Source organism: Egretta garzetta, unplaced genomic scaffold, assembly GCF_000687185.1.
Source record: "Egretta garzetta isolate BGI_Z169 unplaced genomic scaffold, ASM68718v1 scaffold467, whole genome shotgun sequence".
Taxonomy (NCBI): Eukaryota; Metazoa; Chordata; class Aves; order Pelecaniformes; family Ardeidae; genus Egretta; species Egretta garzetta.
This window is the reverse complement of record NW_009260196.1, coordinates 2,276,410-2,296,647: the sequence shown is the minus strand read 5'-3', so window position 1 is coordinate 2,296,647 and position 20,238 is coordinate 2,276,410. Positions and strand designations below refer to the sequence as shown.

The window sequence follows — 20,238 nt, the reverse complement described above, 5'->3', positions numbered from 1 at the left end:
AGGGAATGGCAAATGTCTCCCCACCAAGCTTTCATTTCTTTTTCATAAGCTGTCTTGCAATTTCTGCTGTCTCTGAGGAACTTGGCAGTGGGAGTTTCTCATAGCACTCTTGCTTTTTTATTTCCAGAGCTATCTAATGCATTCTTGATGGAAACGATATCTGTGGAAATTTAATGTCTTTTTGTCTTTCTATAATCAGTTTCCAGAGGAGACAGAAATGGACCTTTTGTCTGTAACTATTGATGGTCCCTCCCATTACTCATCTACTAGTGAAGGCTCATGCTCGGTATTTGGTTCACCCAAAACTCCAGTAGTCTTCTCACCCGGCATTCCCTTCCAGCCTGAAGAAGGACGCCGGGATGACAGCTTGTCATCAAGCAGTGAGGACTCCGAGAAGGAGGATGACCATGAAAGAGAGAGAACGTATTTTTATAGGAAACCACCGTAAGTAATGGCCCTAAGGAAGAACACAGAAATTAAGAAAATACATTTGAAATATTGACTTTAAAGCTACAAAATCTGTTACTGATGAAGGATTGAATTTTGCCTGAAGCATGTATGGTGAGGAGGGGTTCGGCAGAGGTGACTGTGAGGGAAGGAGGAATTCTGATCTGAAAAGAAGGGAACTGTTAGAAATTTCAGGGCTTAGAAAGTGAGTTTTTTGAGGTATGGGGCAGGTTTCAGTGGGGCCAAATGACAGATTTGTCAAATACAGAGTTACTTTCAGTTTTATCCAGTTATACCTCCACAAAGTGGACCTAATAATGTAAATATTTACAAATATGGAAATTATTGTATATGTCTTTTCATTTTCTTAATTGAGAATTTAAGAAAGGCTTAGTTCTTTGTAGTACCCTGTGCTAGGAAAAAGGATTCTTAGTAATGTGTTAATGGAAGATGGATCACAGAAATGCTGAGTATCAGATAAGGCCTTTAACAAAAAAGTTCTTAAAAGATTATTTACTGAGTGTGGATGTAGTTTAAGAATGCCTCCTACCTTCTGTTCAGATAAATGTCATGCTAATACCGAATCCACAATTGTGCCTGTGCAGGAGTGCCTCTCGCAAGAAAGCAACAGGCTTCGCTGCTGTCCACCAACTGTTCACTGAGCGCTGGCCAACAACACCTACCAACAGAAGTATGACTGGCACGACCACGGAGAGAAATATTGACTTTGAACTTGATATCAGGGTTGAAATTGATTGTGGAAAATGTGTACTGCACCCTACAATGCTTCAGCAAGAACACGATGACATTAGTTTACGAAGGTAAAAAACGTGTTACTTAGCTGCCTTGCAAACAACAGGTTATAAGTACTTTATTCTGCTTTAGCTGTTAAGTTCATGTGATACTTCCATCGCTTATGACCATATATGCAAAAATTAAGGACTCTTAAGCGCTGACCTGTTCGAAAAGCATTTGTTTGTTACCATCACTTTATTCATAGTAATTATCACGACTTCAAAGCGTCACCATTAAGTTGCAATTGTTATGGCCAGGTATGACATGGGGAGATCCATTTGTTTAGCAAGAGTCAGCATACGCCTCTCTTCTGTTTTTATTTTTAAAATCAGGTTTTATCTTTCATAAACAAAATGTTAGGCTTTCAAAGCACTTGGATTATTGTCTTTTTTCCAGCCTCCAAAGAAATAACTTTAAAACTTAGTGAATCCTCATAATGGTTTGGGGCTACTGTTGTGCTTTCTCATGATCTCTGAGGGCTCCCATTATTTTCTGAGTGTAAAAGCATGCTGACGTTATATATCTTTCTTAATAAAATGCATTTATTTTATTATCTGAGGCAACACAAGTGCTTTACGTCTGATCTTAATGAGGTTTGATCTCATCCTCACTTCTTAAATTCTACTTTTTTCATGTGTACGTGATTGCGGATCTAATGGCAGCTTTGCATTACTTTTTAAAATTTGATATGTTGTTATTAATGTGGTGAATTTTAAGAAACTTATATGTCAGCAAAGATCATTCTTAATAAGTATAGTATAAGGAAATCAGATTTCCTTGTTTTAAATCTAATTGTAAGAAATAGAAACAAATGAAAGACACTTTTTCTTACTGAGAGGTTTACATAGGAGATCTGTAGTTAGAAAGCAATTTGGTTTCTGTCTTTCCAAGATGCTTTTTTCTAAGAATTGATACAGAAGGAAAAGGTATCTTTTAAGAATTTGTATAAAGACAGACTTTACAGCGGAGAAGGAAAATTGCTAAGTGTTTTCTGCATATCAAAGAGTTTTCACAGATCATGTTGGGTAATGTAGATGAACATGACTGTAAGAGTACAGAGCATAGGAGGGTGTTTCTCTAATGACATAATAATTTTACAGATTTTACTGCCTGAAATAATCAGAGTCAGGGAGTAGAGATCACAGAAATTCAAGAGTAAAGCAGAGACTGAAATGCTTCCATATATAGTTGATACTGCAAATTTGTTTTAGACATCTCTAGGTTTTTTAATACTAGAAAATATACTCTTATTAATATGAGTATTAAGCTTGCTTTAATAACATGCAGTGTATTTATTTTAGGAGCTATGATCGGAGCTCCAGAAGTTTAGATCAAGAGTCTCCTTCAAAAAAGAAGAAATTTCAAACTAATTATGCATCTACAACTCACTTACTTGCTGGCAAGAAAGTGCCGTCATCTCTACAGACAAAATCTAGTGATGTGGAAACAACAGTGTTTTATATTCCTGGGGTGGATGTAAAGGTAAAAGGAGTGTATAAGTCAGCGGGGAAGCACTTGCTCTTCCTCTCTGCTCAAATATGATTTCAACGCAAATATGTTATTATAGTATGTACAAGTTCATATATACAGAGCACCTCAGCAAAATCTTTTTTAAGTTATGTAGATAGTACTAAAATAGGAATAATGACTTCTGTGATTTTACTGATAGATGCTTTAACCCTTGTTTTCTTAGGAGGGAAAACCCCCAAAACCTTGTATGTGCCATCAAAAATAGAACAATGTCAATTGACACTCCATAACATTGTATGTGATACTACATAATGAAAAGAAATCAGTTCCATTAACATTTTGGTGTCTAAAATTAGACATTTGTTTTGGATATTTTCTTCTCTGACAAGTAATTTATATTGTATGCTCTTTTTAAGTAAAGGAAGATCTGTTCGCTGCCAGTAATTCATGGGAAGGGCAGCTTAGTAGTTGGCCCTCTAACACCTAAAGCTCTCTCTCTTCTGTGTTGTTCATTATAACAATCAGTCTTGGTATAAAACCTATTTTTTTTTAAGACAGTGTTCTCTCAAACACCATCAAACTGTACACTCCCTTGGTTTTTTAATCATTGTTTCTATATTCTAGTAAGAAAGCATCTCAACAGAAATGTTCTTGTATTTGTGATTTGAAGTCCTATGGAGTAAGAACAGGAAAAATAGATCACTGCTGCATGGCAACTTCATGCAATTCAGTTGAGGCAATGCTATAAATCAAATGCTCCTCACTTGAAACAGCCTGGCTTTTCTAGCCTTCCGATGTGGAAGGATTGTGTGTGTCCATTTTCCAATATTCCCACCTATTTTCAGGGATAATAGTTATGACGCAGGTCCTGCCCTTTGCTTTTAGTCAAATTTAGGAATATCTAAATACTCTCTACAGTTTTTGTTAGGTTCTGTATTTTCATTGATAAGGTATTGTGCACATATAGGAGGTGGGAATTCTTGGAATATCTTATTATTTTTATTTTTTATGCAACTTTCTGTATGCCGTTGTTTAGTAGTGGAATAGTTCCATCATGCAGTAAGACAGAAGGAAATCTATGCGGACAGGAACAAATAGTTGGTGGCACAGGATGTATATGACATAAGAGAGCGGAGGACCAAGCTTTAGGCATTGTTCCTAAATAGTTAATTTCCCCTGTTTCTTTATGTTTCCTTGATTATTTTTTTTAATAGTTTATTAATTTAATTTTTTTTGTACAAAGATTTCAGATCTTTATGTGCACCAGCTGTATCTATAGAACATGAATTGGAATGTAACATATCTTACAATGATATTTTTGTAAATAGTGAAAAAGAATTTTTTTTGAAGGGAAGGAGTGACACCAAACTGCTGTATAGAAATTGAGCTACTTGTATGAAGTAAATTGATCTTTCTTTGCTTTCCAGTTGCACTACAACTCTAAGACTTTAAAGACTGAATCACCAAATACTTCTCGAGGATCGTCTTTGCCAAGAACCCTTTCCAAAGAGTCCAAACTGTATGGTATGAAAGATACTGCCACATCTCCTCCTTTATCTAGCACTATCCACAGCAAGACTAACACCTTACTTCCTCCCCAACCCCCACCCATCCCATCAGGTACTTATAGACAATGACCTTCTAAAACTATCATGGATATATATCTTTCCTTCATGTAATCTACTAGCTTTAGATCTGTCTGCACGTTACCTGAAGCACCACATTTACCAAGTCTTAACTTTGGCTGCAGAAACCTGATCCCAAAAGGATGAGTGCAGTTTATAAAGCTTGCGTTTTTAGAAACCTCTTCCCAAACCAGCCTCAGTGATATTTCTGTCATAGTCACCATATCCCAGTGATGGGCTGTCACTGCCTTCTCCCTGTTTTCATTTAACAAAATAATGCTTATAACTGGAAAGCAAAGTTTATATGTAATGTACAGAAAATGAATGCTGATTGCTTTATTCTTCATAATCCAAGAAAAAAATCAGCTGAATCCTTGCTTCCATACATTACCCTACTCAAAGAATGCTTTCATCTTTTAAGTGCCCTCTGCCGCACAAATAATGTGTAAATTATTGCTTTTTGGAACTGGGTTGTTTCTTGTAGTACTGAAGCAGCTGTTTACATGTATCTGTGTTAATCGAAACACCAGACTCACAGCCTTAACTGTTGCAGGCCCTTAAATAACCGTGATTTGGAGTAACATGAGTTCTAATACTTAAAGTTTTATCTCCAATGATTCCTGTTTTCAAGCAGGAGTCTGTTGTTACATCGTGTCAGATCTAGAGGTATGTAGATTGCACCTCCAACTTCTGAGACATTCACTCTTCTCTCCTTTGGCATTTGAATATCACTTGAAAAACAAAGCCAAAATTTTGTCTAAATTCGGTGAGCAGGCAAAATTAATAACTGAAAGAAGTTGTATGTGGGCTTAGGAGGTTTTGTTTTATAAAACCAGCAAAGATGCTGGGAGAGAACAGTGAAATAGGGACACCTTCCTCAGTTATCCATGTTGTTGAACTATTGGCTCTTACTCCTTTAAGTGTCTGTCCTCTTTATGATTACTGAATGTTGTGTAATCTTGGTTTTTACTACTTCTCTTCAGTTTTGTTCTGTATTTTCCTATCCTCTTTCCAGTCTTTGCCTTTTAATTTTTTACCATTTCATGTCCAGCTACTGAGTCTTGTTGGTTTTATATTTGTAAGCTCTACATTTGGTGGGGGGCTTACAGAAATTGCACTTACATGATGATATGTCTCCCAAAACTAGGGATTGCAATTATGTATTTCTTTATGCATTGTATTTTTGTAAATATTTATTAGCTCTAAATTGTTTCGAAACACATTTATTGTTATTTGTATTACTTTTTTTATATTACCTTTCCCCTGGAATGGAAACCACCTTGTCTTATTGTCTTTGGTCTCCAGTAAGAGCAACATAGGACGATCTAGTCAGAGGCGCTAGACAGAACATTTTGCGTAGAATGGAAATTCAGTGCTTGTTTTAGCAAAAGAAGGATTTTTAAGCTCCATTTTAGTTGTTTATTTAATGTTTGTATTTTTCTTGGAGAATTTAAAAATCAGTATCTTCATTTATCTCTATTCATTCTCATAGTCGTATTCCATAGAGACAGTAATTGAGCTGGTACTAATACCTTCTGTGTATATTTATATTTTGGTGAGTGTGGATCCAAGTGCTAGCCTCTTCCACAGATTTAGAAGACAACAGTCTTTTTATTAGTTTATATTCTGGCTAGCTCCAAGCTTTTAAAGATGCTGGTTTAGAACCTTTAGTTATTCTTTGCATAAATATAATAGGACTTGCCATTTACAGTTTTTATTTTTCGATGTATTGTCTCAGTTTAAACTGACTTTCTTCTCAGGCTCATGTATTTATTTCTCCTAATTCCACTTTCATTTCCGGTCAGCTGTGGTTACTTTGCATTGTGTATTTGGAGAAGACTTGTGTGTGCCTGACTTCAGTGCTATTTTTAAGAAAGTAAAATGGTGACAATGATGTAAGAGTGCTTGGTCAAGAACATGCACAATGGAATTACAATCAAGCATGACAGACTAATAGTTGGGTTTGCACCGTTTTCTTAGTGAAAACTTAGGGCTTAGTTTTTGCTGACCAATCTAGTTTATGCCTTTTCAGATGATGATACAGAGAATTAGAGGAAACAGCTGTTAGTTACAAAGTATCATCTAATGTTTATTAGCTACTATTGAGTGGTATTACAACAAACAAATTTACCTTTTAAATGTTACAGCCAAAGGGAAAGGAAGTGGTGGAGTGAAAACTGCTAAACTATATGCATGGGTTGCGCTCCAGTCACTGCCAGAGGAAATGGTGATTAGCCCGTGCTTACTGGACTTCCTAGAGAAAGCTCTTGAAACCATTCCAATTACACCCATTGAAAGGAATTACACAGGTTAGTTGCATATTTGTATTCTACTGCTCTAAGCTTTTTTGGCTTCTGGTGGCATTGAGATGCTCTTCCCTTTAAATTCCACTTTCTAATGAGTTCTTGTGCTTGTTAAAAGCTGTTAGTTCACAGGATGAAGACATGGGACAATTCGATATACAAGATCCCTTAGAAGAGTCCACAACATCATTAGTATCGTCCTCGACATCAGCATATTCATCCTTCCCTGTAGATGTGGTGGTTTATGTACGAGTTCAGGTGAGGTTTTAACTCAACATTTGGTATAGAAAGTAACTCCAGTCATAGCCTTTGAGATAATCCATGCTTCTAAGTCTGCTTTTTAAAGAATAAAAAATATTTTCAAGTGTCCTTTTTGAGACAGTCACGTCTGGTGTGATGATAAATAATATAGAATTACTTTCAGGAGAAGTTATGACATATTTTAGTCCCATGTAGCCCAACAGAAATGAGCTGTTTTGAGAAGTCACAGACGTTCTGAGCATTTTAATCATTACTTCTTCCTTGTATCTTTTGGACTCTTTTTGAAAATATCTTTCATGACTAGTATTTATATCCATTGTTTAGAGGTACCATTGCAAAGCAAAAATAATAATTAAATATTTTCTCAGTTTATAAGGAAAGTGTAGGAATTACAGTTATCTACAACGCATATTCATAATATTTGGTGTATCTGGGCTTTTCATACATGTCGGAGAAACAAGTGCTACCACAGTGTGATTCAGAGCACTTGAGCTTGATCCAAGTGTTGGTATTATATTCTTGCACTTTGCTTAAGCATAAACTTAGTATAGACTTGGTATAAACTTGACTATGTTTGAATAACATATTCTAACATGCTTTTTTTTTTTTTAATATATATTTATGAAAATTAACCACAACAATCTCTCAGCTTCTACTGCAAACTCATCTGGCCAACAGTGTGTTGAGGGGAGCTGAGGCTTTCAGCATCAGCTCAAGAGTGAAATGATTCTCCATAGTCCTCGCATGAGATGTGCAAAGCTATGAATTGATTTGGGGAAGAAGACGAGAGGGGGACATACATGTCCCCTGCTGCATCCAGGATTCCTGTATTTGTATTCTAAAAACTCGTTCCAAATAATAGCCCTGGTGTTGGAGGGATTCCCTGAAATGAATGTATCTATATGAACTTGTATACTGTTACCTTACTAGTTCTAAAATCAGCCTGCAAAGGTTGTAATTTGCTTAGATTTAAAAACTAAATATATAGTACTTTATAAGTCAATCTGGGAATGCTTTAAGTATTTTGTATTTGTTCATTGAATGCTGTGTTTTCTTTCTGTGTTTCAGCCCTCTCAAATCAAGTTCAGTTGCTTGCCGGTATCAAGAGTTGAATGTATGCTGAAATTGCCGTCCCTGGATCTTGTTTTCTCTTCAAACCGAGGAGAACTGGAAACATTAGGCACAACGTACCCATCAGAAAATGTGTCAGTTGGTGGCAATACCTCACAGAGTGGCTCAAAGAATTCAGTTAGTAAATCTGGAGCACCAGGTAATACGTATACGAATGTTTATACCATGTGGAGCTTGTAGCATAAATATATATAATGTTCTGCTGTCTAAAATTAGAGCAGAAGATAAGCTTTTACAGACATTAAGGCTAGACATTTAGGTATTAGTGAGTTCAGTAGGATTTCTTCATGTTGTGTCAGTTTCCTGTAAAGGCTTGCACAGATATGGTATATTGGAGTTTTTCTTGCATTGGTAAGCGAGTTCAGTTATCTCTTATAAAAGGCTAGCATCAATATACAGAATATTTAAGCTACATTTTTGCTACAAGGGTATAATTTCGTATGCATTTGGTTTGTTTAATATTGCTGTTGTCAGCATTATTTGACATTTGAAAATGCTTTCATGCTGAGACTAACTTTTGCAAAAAAAACCAATTGATTTCAGGTTCATCACCTGGACTAGGCAGCCCTCTTGGCAGAACACGGCACAGCAGCAGTCAGTCAGACTTGACTACTTCTAGTAGCAGCTCTTCAGGCCTGAGCTTTACCGCCTGCATGTCTGACTTCTCCCTTTACGTGTTCCATCCGTATGGAGCTGGAAAACAAAAGTCTGCTGTTACTGTTCTAACCCCTGGGTCAGGAGCCTTAGGTACAGACAAGTTTTTTCTTGCTTTAATGAACATTGTTCAAGTTTGGCATAGCTTTCTGAACTGAAGATTTGAAAAGGTCACAGAAGATTAAACTTTTTCCTTTCTATTTCTAGGTAATGTGGATGAGGAGACAACTTCGGTCACTGGCCGGAAGGATTCTTTGAGCATTAACCTTGAGTTTGTGAAAGTCAGCCTGTCACGAATAAGGCGTTCAGGAGGCTCCTCCTTTTTTGAGAGTCAGTCTGCAAGCAAAGCTACCAGCAAGATAGATACTACATTGATAAATATATCTGGTAAATGCTTGTTTCATTTTAATCCCATCTATTCAGCTGATTAGAGAACTGCTGTTGCAGTGATAGACTTCACTCTCAGCAGCTTTTGTAGATGTTATATGAGAGCCATCTACTTGTAGTGTGTTGTAGAATTTTTGCTCTTTTTGAATGAAATAGGGATTGATAACATGAAATTTTAATGGTACTTGGAGTACGTTTTTGCAGATGCACCTTTTTAGCCTCCCAATTCATTTAGTGTAACTAAATGGGCTTGCTCAAACACATCTCTGACATCAGTCTGCGTTGACTTAATGTGACAGTCGATGTTCAGTTACTAGCTGTCAGATTTCACCACCTCACCACCTGGTGCCTATGAAGCTACAGTGAGAGCTGGACTCCTGAATACTCAAGGAACCTTGAAGAAAAAGTGGTATTTAAAGATTTGTTAGTTATATATTTTCCCCCACTGCACATGGGACTGGGCAAACAGCAGATTAATCTGCCACTGAAGCCTACTCAGATGAGGAATCCAAGGCACATGGAACACAAGCAGGACCTAACGTTAGTTATATTCTTAGGTTCCATCTTGCCTTTATGAAATGTGTTTGTATCTAATGTTGGATTTGGAGAAGTGGTAACACTTCAGGAAAACTATTTTTTTTCATTACAGCAGAGACTGTACTGCTAGGCAAAGAAGTATTTGACTATATTGAACACCTACTAATTAGATTTGGTTACTAAAACCTGTTACTACTGAGCATTTACAGTTGTGTGTATATGCTTTTTCTTTTTCAGCTGTCTGTGATATAGGATCTGCTTCTTTTAAATACGATATGCGCCGACTCAGTGAGATTCTAGCCTTTCCAAGGGCTTGGTACAGGAGAAGCATTGCTAGGCGGCTTTTCCTAGGTGATCAAACAATAAATCTGCCAGGTAAGATACTGCTGCTTATCATGAAAAACCTTTTTGTACAAGGGGTTATAGCAGGAATTTTATAAACATTTTTTACCTGTTTATTATTACATATGTGACTAGATACAAAGGTATTATAATTTACTCCATAAGCAACCACTCTAATAAGTTTAATAACAAAATCCTAGAAAGAAGAAATAGTCATTGAATGAAGTAGTAGGTCATTGGTTTATTTGAAGAGCTTGTATTAATGAAGACAGTAGAAAATATTTAGTTATGATAAATGAACTATATTTTGACACTCTCAGAATACTTCTTAGTATATGGGAGGATATTGTTAAACAAAAATTACATAGTTTTTCTGCCTTTCATGTGCTGCTTTTTTTCCAGTAGCATCGGGTCCTGGAACACCAGATTCAATTGAAGGGGTAAGCCAGCATCTTTCTCCTGAATCATCACGGAAAGCTTACTGTAGGACGTGGGAGCAGCCCTGCCAATCTGCTTCATTTACACACATGGCACAGTCACCTAATGTTTTTGGTGAACATAATGCAAGCAGCAGTATGTCACCTGGGACAGCATCTCATAGCTTAAAGTCTCCAGCTGTTACAAGATCCAGGAGCGTGTCTGACTCTTCAGTGCCTCAGAGAGGTTAGTAAACAGTGATTTCTTTAGTTTTTGAGAGGATTTCCATTAGTTGTATGAAAAAAGTACATTGTTACTGCTTTGTAGAAAGCAGCCATAAAATAGTTTTTTCCACTGTGCCTGGGAGTGGAGAGTCAATGGCTTAGAGAAAGAAAAATGTCTGAAATGGATGAATCAAAATGTAGTTTGTTAGAGTACTTTCTATAAAATTGCAGTTTCTTTTACTAGAGCAGGAGTTGTTTAGCTGGGGTTAGATGAGTTCTCCAGCTTAATTTGATTGCGTCTTCTTGGCTCTCTGTTCTCACCCAAGAAATTACCATGCTCTTAGGAGAGGGTCAGTATCACAGCTCACAGGTGAGGTCAGTTACTTCATTTCATCTGAGACTTTGCACTCATACTAAGAGGTCTAAATAAGGTTAGTTTCTATATAAGAAAAAAAGGTAACTTTTAATTTCTTTTACTATTAACATTATTGTGTTGTATCTTATAGCAGTGTAGCACTGGCTGTGTGGAATATTTATGGCATTAGATATAGATAGGAGATTTAGAAGTATGGTGCTTATTTTACTCTAGGAAAAATACCTATGAGAAAAGAAAAGACAGGTATTTTGTCTATTTAGTAAGCGAGCAAGACGTTATATACGAACAGGTCTTAGAAGACACAATTAGAGGAGGATTTATGGCTGGTAGAGTGGTGTGTTCAGAGGAAATGCAATTTTTGCACAGGCTTATAAGGGTGTTGCCAGGACATTTGTGAGAAGAGCAAGGAAAACCCTAATGCTTGAAATTCTGTCTTGGCACTTGTGCAAATAACTGCTACGTGAATATTCAAATACAAATAACAAGCAATAATTTTCTGAGTACACTGGTATTTTTAAACAGTTAAAGAATTTAAATTATAGTCTTGCATGACTGACTGCAAATTAAAAATCTTTTATCTTAAAGTTATTAGTAAAAATAAATGTGTAAAATAAATGCGTAAAATGAGTCAATTTCTGTGACAACTAACACACCACATACTGCAAATCCTCTAGCTCTCACTCACCCTCACTTGTAGTTCTGTGGCACTCCGTAAAAATGGTGTTATTTTGTCCTTTTGTAGCATGTACAATGTATATATTCTGTCAGTTTTTCCTAGCATGTGGAATAATTTAAATTTTTGTCTACTTTTTTGTTTAGATACCCTCTCAAAAACATCAACGCCATTTAATAAGTCCAATAAAGCTGGAAGCCAGCAAGGAACACCATGGGAAACACTGGTTGTATTTGCTATGAACCTAAAACAATTAAACGTTCAAATGAACATGAGCAATGTAATGGGCAATACTACGTAAGTATAAAAGATGATCAAGCATGTTTTAACAGACGGTGTTGTTTTGGGGGCAAAACCCCAATTTCCCCACAGACTGTTAACAGCCTGTTGTCTTCTTGCTTTAAAACCCTAGCTTCTTCAGTTTTGAACTGTGAAGTCCCTCATGAGCACTGCTAGAACCTTAATCCTAAACCACGTTATTTATTGCTTTCCAGTAAATTACTTTCAGTTTCTCTTTTGACAGCCTGGAAAATTGTGGTCTATTTTCACCTCTGTTCTAGGTGGACCACCAGTGGTTTGAAAAGCCAGGGTCGTCTCTCTGTGGGTAGTAGCAGAGATCGGGAAATTAGCATGTCTGTTGGCTTGGGAAGATCTCAGTTGGACTCCAGAGGGGGAGTTGTTGGAGGTACCATAGATGTTAATACCCTGGAGATGGTGGGTAAGTTGGAAAGCTGTCTGGTGTTAGTATATGCTCCAGACAATAAAAGTGAAAAACTAAAGAATAAAAACTTTGGATTCTTACTTGTGCATTCAGACTACGAAACACACTTTGAATTGAAGGGGTAGCCTCCTGATCAGGGGCTGATTCAGTCCCCGGGTTGCTCTAAAATTACACTATCTAGTTGTGCAACCCTCCAGCCCCCTTCAGCTGTCTGGACAGATTGCAACTGAAAGATTTGATAGCTTTTCATCTCCTCCTAGATCTTCACAAGTGCTTGTGGTCTGGGTAGTGCGAAAGTGGCTTTGGAAAGATGCTGGGTGTTCTGGTGCTACACAAGAGTCATGACCTCCCCATGCATCTGGAAAAAAACAGTGCTTTTGCAGTCCTTCTCTATCATGTGGGTGGCATAAGGGTGATATCACTGGAAAAAGTGATTTTCTTACCTTCAGTGCTATATTTCTCTATTGCTTTGGTTCTGTTTCAGCTCATATTTCTGAACACCCAAACCAACAGCCCAGTCATAAAATTCAGATTACCATGGGTTCTACTGAAGCACGTGTTGACTATATGGGGTCCAGTATCCTAATGGGAATCTTCAGTAATGCTGATCTTAAACTGCAGGATGAATGGAAAATTAATCTGTATAATGCTTTGGACTCGAGCATCTCTGATAAAAGGTAATACTGCTTCCTGTGTTTAAAATGTATAACGTTTGATAAGGTCAAACTCTGCCTATGTCTTCTGTCCCGTATTGCTAACCAAAAATGTAAGCATCTGCTAGAAAGGAAAGGGTTTGTTGTTTAGGGTTTTTTTAATTGTCAGTAGGAAATAGATTAACTGCTAACGTTCTTGGTATTTTTAATACCTAGTGAGATATTTGTCCATGGGGACTTGAAATGGGATATCTTCCAAGTGATGATTTCAAGATCGACTACACCAGACCTAATAAAAATAGGAATGAAACTCCAGGAGTTCTTTACTCAGCAGTTTGATACAAGCAAGCGAGCTTTGTCCACCTGGGGACCTGTTCCTTATCTCCCTCCCAAGACAATGGCCAACAACTTAGAGAGAAGCTCACATGAGCAATGTAAGTGCTAAAAAATAGCATACTTCCCAAGTACAATGTTTTAATTGCAAAAATTTATCTGAGCGACTCTATACGTGCAAGTATATCTATTTGACATGAAATAGTTCCTTCAGTACATTTTTCCTGTAAACTTGGGCTGGCAATAACCTTTCAACAATGAATGCAAATATCTCGACTACCTCATAGACCTGCGGTACAATCATGAACTAATGTTATTTTCGGGTTTTAGTTAAAAATATGTATTTTTGTTTAAAAAAAAAAAATCTTTTTTGCAGTTTTCAAACTATTTCAATGGACTTGAAATAGTTTTCAAAGTCTATTTTGAAATCTGTTTTACAAAAAATCATTTCTACTTTGAGTAGCCATGAAAGTGTGATGTTATTCTCACTTTCTACTAATCATGAGCTGAAACCATGATTTCTCTGAGTCACTGATTTCCAAGTACGCTTGTTCAGGTACACTTAAGCTACAACCACCTTAGATCACACAGATGAAACTGTGTCAATGAAATAGATTAGAAAATATTGCTCATAATTCCATGTTTTATTAAAAATATAAATATGGCAGCCATCTTTTCTATATTGGTTTCTTTCCTAATGTTTGTTCTTGCTGTTGTGTGTTTACTTTCTAGTCTTGGATGCAGCCCATCATCGCCATTGGCCAGGAGTTTTGAAAGTGGTATCTGGGTGCCATATATCCTTATTTCAGATGCCATTGCCGGAAGATGGAATGCAATTTGGAGGATCCATGAGCCTGCATGGAAACCATATGACGTTGGCTTGTTTTCATGGACCGAATTTCCGCTCAAAATCGTGGGCCTTGTTTCACCTTGAAGAACCCAATATTGCATTTTGGACAGAAGCCCAGAAAGTTTGGGAAGATGGTAATTTAAACCATTTCCTCACTTTTCTAAATTCCTTTAAATGAGTTTTATTTATTTATTGATACATAAGAAATCAAAGAAAAACTTTCTTTAATTTCTTTAATTGCATGTCTGTGTTTATGTAGTCTCTTGTTTCTGTATAATGAATTTTCATGGTCTTTCTATTTGTTTTCATACTGGGAAGTTTTTATTGTCTGTAGCTACCGAGGATTTCATTTTTCTGCTGTTTACAACGTTTATACCAATTTTTAATGCCACTGGCGTGCTAATTGCTCATGTTAAATACCTGTGCGAGGAGAAGAGAATGAGAGGAGAAATCCTACTGCCCTCACCAAGCTGCTTTTTCCACTTTTTTCTCTCTCACCCCCTGCCATCCGCGCCTTCAATGCAGGTACTAGTGAACACTCCACGTATATCGTGCAAACCCTGGACTTTCATTTGGGCCATAACACTATGGTCACCAAACCGTGTGGAGCCCTGGAAAGCCCTATGGCAACAATCACAAAGATAACAAGGCGCCGCCATGAAAACCCCCCACATGGAGTTGCCAGCGTGAAAGAGTGGTTCAATTATGTTACAGCCACAAGGAATGAAGGTTAGATTCGTGTTCGTTAAGTTTTGGGATGGGTCTGCTTGCTAGGCAGTGCAAATTGTGCTGTTTAAAAGCTGCTAAATTTCAAGTCGGCTACAGGGAGAAGAGAATTTGAAATAATGGAAGTTGTTTCTTCTTGAGAACCTTATGGTCAACTGTGGAATGAAGCGTAGCAATATGCTCAACAGCTGGAAGTGTTACTGAGCTGAGTCCTTTTTAAAATTTTTTTCAAATAGAGCCAAAATGCTCTATTAGTGTACAGGATGTTTATGTATCTGGCACTGCAGTAGTTCTGGTCTTTTCCTCTTTCACTACCTGCAAAAAATTTTCTTGTTCATGTCCAGTTGTGATCATAGAATCATAGAATCATAGAATCGCTTTGGTTGGAAAAGACCTTTAAGATCATAGAGTCCAACCTTTAACCTAACCCTGCCATCCCACCACTAAACCATATCCCTAAGCACCTCATCTATCCTTCTTTTAAATACCTCCAAGGATGGGGACTCTACCACCTCCCTGGGCAGCCCATTCCAGAGCCTGACAACCCTTTCAGTGAAGAAGTTTTTCCTAATATCTAACCTAAACCTGCCCTGGCGCAGCTTCAAACCATTTGGCGCAGCTTCAAACCTCTTGTAACACGAGGATCTATTTCACTGTACGTGAAGGATTTAGGGATTAAGTTGAAGGAGGGATGTATATTTTAGGCTTCTGTCACTGCTTACGACTAACACTTAAAAATTACTCATCGGCCTAAAGCTTTTCAACCTTCAGCTGCTTCCAGGCCTTAAAATGTTTTGAATCATCTCTTTAAATCATTGTTGATTGGAAAATTAAAACTTTCAAGATAATGTTAAAAGAAATCTTAAAATACAGCTGTTGTAATTTCATTTTCACAAGCTATAGAATCAGTAAGATGGTATTAATAGGGTATCTGTGAAAGGGTGAATAGCAGGATATGGCGTATAGTGAGAAATGAGCATATGATTGTTTCTTGAAAAAATATTTTTAAATGATTGATATACTAATATTTATTCCTTTTGAAAGACACAACAGGATGTAGTGGTGGAAATTCACAAATAGAGGTGCTGTCTTTCAGATGTTTTTCTGTAGCCCTGTACATCCGGCGCATTTAAGTATATCAACAACAACATTTGATTGTTTGCCCTTTGGTAGCCATGCTTTTGGGAGCAGAATAAAGGATATAATCTTAATAATCATACACCAGAAGTTTTGCAATGAAATAGTAACCCTTCTTAACTTCTTTGTCTTGTCACAATTTTAACAACTGAAAACTAATTGAAATGAAGTTGCATGTGTACTATGGTAAAAGTCTTGTGACAAGGTAGGATTCCTGGTCAACAGTGATTTCTGACAGCAATGTCTGCCTCAGTGAATTTAGGTATTGCTTGTATTAATCAGAAACAATTATTTTCATTTTAAGTACTACCTTATATTTTCAAACACAAAGGGCACATTTTGAACCCATACAGCCTGTATCTCCCTTAACTGAAAGCTCATTACTAGACGAGAGTTGTGATAGGATGGTTGGATGAATAAAATTTAAACTTTAAGCTTCCAAAAAACTAACAAAGATTCTTAGAAGTGCTTAGACGTTATGGTACTGACACTTATTTCCTCCCTCCTTCTTATTATAAGATTTATTTAGTGAAAATTTGTCAGCCCCTGTACTGACAGGAAGGTTTTTTTAATAAAGACTACTGAATTCATGATTTTCCCATTGTCCATGTAGAGTTAAACCTGCTTCGAAATGTTGATGCTAACAACCCGGAGAGCAGCACAACAGTGAAAAGCTCAAGCTTATTAAGTGGCTTCAGAGGTGGCTCCAGTTACAACCATGAAACTGAAACTATCTTCGCATTGCCAAGGATGCAGCTGGATTTTAAATCTATTCATGTTCAAGAGCCCCAAGAGCCTTCATTACAAGGTGCAGTAAATATAATTTGTTTTTTCTTGATCCAAAACTACTTCTCAGAAATGAGGAGTTAAATACAAAGCTACCGTGCTGATAGGAGAAGAGGATTTAATCTGAGAATTACTGCAGATACGCAAGAAAAGGATACCATTTCCTAATAAAATGTAGAGGGAATTCCGTTGAGAGAGTGAAGATCTAGTCCAGAGACTGGTCACTATAGAAAAAAACTTACTAAGAGAAATTGATATGAACACTTTGGCTAGGTTGGCTGGTTTTAGGGGGTTGGTTTTCTTATTTTTATTAAGATGTTAAAGAGGAAGGTCAGTCTGAAAAAGGGAGTGTGAGATAGGAACCTAAATTCTATGCTCTTGCTTTCAAAATGTTATCTTCAGACTGCAGTTTGAGCTGGTGGGAAATAAGACTTCTGAAGGTATAGGCATTAATGTAGACATTTATCTTGGCTGAGCTGTGGTTTTAGTCCATACCTGATCCTAGATAATACTGCTAGATAAGTCAAACTGTTGCGGTTTGGCTGGTTTTTTTAATAACCAAACTAGCAAAATCTGCTATCAGCTCTTCTTACTGTCTAAAGTCATGCATTGATAGCATAGCACAAGCTAGTGATACTGCTTTAGGTTGGCTTTCCACATTGAGGATGATCAGGGTTGCTGCATGGTAATGTTTTTTTATTTTCAACATCATTTATATAAAGTACCAGAAGTTACACTGGGAAAACTCTTTAAAAAATGCAGAGGCTGCTAAACACAGATGTTAGTTGTGGTCCTTCCTCCTCTCTTTTGAGTCTCTGGTTCAGTAACAGCAATGCCATTTTCAAATTATTTGTATTCAAATTCTGTGTACTTTTATGTACACACTATGTACTTATGAGTGTATTAATACTAATTTTGTCTGATTGCAGATACAAGTGTTAAACCAAAGGTGGAATGCAGTGTAGTAACTGAATTTACAGACCACATTTGTGTAACTATGGATGCTGAATTGATTATGTTTCTGCATGACTTGGTGTCCGCTTATCTAAAAGAAAAAGAAAAAGGTAAGTTGTTACTTATGAGGTAACGCTCGTCTGACAACCTGCAGTTGTCAGACTATTTGATAGTAAATACTTTCATACTTTCTAATAGAGTTGACTTGTTAAAAATGGAACGTAATATGCTTCTTTGAATGCCATGATGAATTTGAAAGAAAGCCCTTGTAGGTGGATGCTTTGGGCTGGCAGAGAGAAGGAAGAATCCCATGTTCCAGTGTTATCCAGTATCTATTACAGTTTTCATAGGATGGTTTTTACTAGCACTTTGTTCAAACCAAAACTGTTTGCCAGAAATTCTGTAAAACTGAAACGCAAGATGCTTCTCTCTTTGAGATTTGTGCTTTTGTTGTATTTCAATGGTGTACAAAGAGAATTCAGGTGAGATGCTTGTTGACTGACTGGTGGTGGGGTTTTCCTCTCTCCATTTCGTAGCAATTTTTCCTCCTCGGATTTTGGCTGCTCGTCCAGGGCAGAAAAACTCTGTTGGTGTTCTTGAGGACAGCTCCACTGACAAGGAGGCAGAGGAAAGCATTACTTACACTACAGTCGACTGGAGAGAATTTATGTGCAATACTTGGCATTTGGAACCCACGCTCAGGTAACACCCAGGCTTATCTACAGTTTCTTTTGTCTGTGCAATTTATCTGTGGGTACTGTCCTGCAAACAAGAAGTGTTTCCAAGTTGATGCTGTTCCTGCGAGGATCAATCATGTGGCTGCTGTTTCAGATTTGTCTTGGGCTATCAGCGCTGCTACGAAAGATACCTGCTACAGGACATGGCAAAAGCTGGATAATGCAATTATCTATTAAATCAGTTAACTTCTAGATTAAAACTTACTCAGATTAAAGATATTGCTGAAGGTTCTTCAAAATTAGGACATGGTAAAATTAAATTTATTAAGGACCACAGATTACCATCTTTCACTCTGTCCTACAACAGTCCATTCACTTTCTGCCATACGGTTTTTCATCTTGCAGTTTTCCATTTTTAGCATTTTAGTTATTCTTTAAGCAGTCACCTTAAAATAAAAAAGCACTAATACTGGTTGATACATGGCAATTTAAACTTAGCACAAAAGGACAGTGTGTATAGCAGCAAGTTGCTGCTCTTAATACACACTCTTAATCACGGAAAATTACTTCCCTGTGTCAGGGTTTGTTTGGTTTTTTAACCTCTGCTGATTCTGCTGGAGCACTTCAGTGTTCATTCACATATCAAAACATCGACCCAGGCCAAACAAATCATGACAGTTGGCATTTTGTTTTAGCAGTAATAATAAATCAACTTAAACATCATCTGGAGGCAGCCCAGTCTGGTTTTTTGCCTCCTTGAGCACCCTCTTCCTTTGAGAGGATGTTCCATTGGTCATCTTCAGCTTATCTGTATAAATTTAAGTTTGAAACAATGCCTGTTGGGCTTAAATTGGTCAGAAGTAACAACATTTGCTTATACAAATGCCAGTTGCTATGTTTATACATTTGAGATTGAGTGCCCTATTTATTGGGGTTTTTTTAGATTAATATCCTGGACTGGGAGAAAAATTGATCCCGTTGGTGTTGACTACATCCTCCAAAAGTTGGGCTTTCACCACGCAAGGACTACTATTCCTAAGTGGCTGCAGCGGGGTGTCATGGATCCTTTGGACAAAGTTTTGTCGGTCCTTATAAAGAAACTCGGTACTGCACTACAGGATGAAAAGGAAAAGAAAGGAAAAGACAAAGAAGAATACTAAAAGTATAATGTGACAACCGTAATTCCGTTTGATTTTATCAAAGTGTTTTATTGTATTTTAAGAATTTAAATATGGTTTGAAGAGAAACCTAACAGCTTTTTTGCTACTCTATTTAAAACTTACATTGTGAGTAACTGTTTACTGTGGTACATGATACCATTCTGTATTTGAAGTTATTGCATGATGATGACCAATGTATTATTCTGTGAAGGAATAGCTGGAACACTGTAAATCTGCTCCGCAGCGTCCACTGTTTTACTATGTGCAATATGATTCCTGCATCTTTAAAATACTTGCAGATTAACTGTGAATTTTCATAAACTTTATTTGCCATAACACACCCCCCTCGATGTGACCGGTAATTGATTTGTCAATGTAGACTCGTGTAAATTATATATATATATATAACTTATGAAACTGTGATTGCCTTAGTGCTAAAAATCATTAAGTTTATTACACTTGTAATAAAATTTAACTACTGTACAGGGCTCTTTTTTTGTTGTTGTCGTTCAACTTCCTTGATTAAAAAAAAGAAAAAAAGTGGTTTAAGTGTAATTTTGCATCGAGCATGATTTACGGGAGGTGACCGGGGGAGGAAG

At 37.0% G+C, this 20,238-nt stretch overlaps 1 protein-coding gene across 1 annotated transcript in view; it reads left to right on the top strand.

The window, feature by feature from the left end:
• Positions 1 to 20,113, top strand: part of KIAA1109 (KIAA1109 ortholog) — a 114,886-nt gene extending 94,773 nt beyond the window's left edge. The window contains 21 exon segments of the mRNA XM_035897603.1: positions 200 to 444; positions 1,053 to 1,268; positions 2,544 to 2,724; positions 4,140 to 4,332; positions 6,485 to 6,646; positions 6,759 to 6,898; positions 7,970 to 8,171; positions 8,576 to 8,779; positions 8,894 to 9,073; positions 9,848 to 9,985; positions 10,358 to 10,615; positions 11,789 to 11,939; positions 12,203 to 12,360; positions 12,848 to 13,040; positions 13,233 to 13,450; positions 14,082 to 14,333; positions 14,725 to 14,928; positions 16,676 to 16,870; positions 17,778 to 17,912; positions 18,339 to 18,504; positions 19,423 to 20,113. Coding sequence (XP_035753496.1) covers positions 200 to 444; positions 1,053 to 1,268; positions 2,544 to 2,724; positions 4,140 to 4,332; positions 6,485 to 6,646; positions 6,759 to 6,898; positions 7,970 to 8,171; positions 8,576 to 8,779; positions 8,894 to 9,073; positions 9,848 to 9,985; positions 10,358 to 10,615; positions 11,789 to 11,939; positions 12,203 to 12,360; positions 12,848 to 13,040; positions 13,233 to 13,450; positions 14,082 to 14,333; positions 14,725 to 14,928; positions 16,676 to 16,870; positions 17,778 to 17,912; positions 18,339 to 18,504; positions 19,423 to 19,639 — 4,008 coding nt within the window. The 3' untranslated portion in view covers positions 19,640 to 20,113.
• Positions 20,114 to 20,238: the final 125 nt, after the last annotated feature.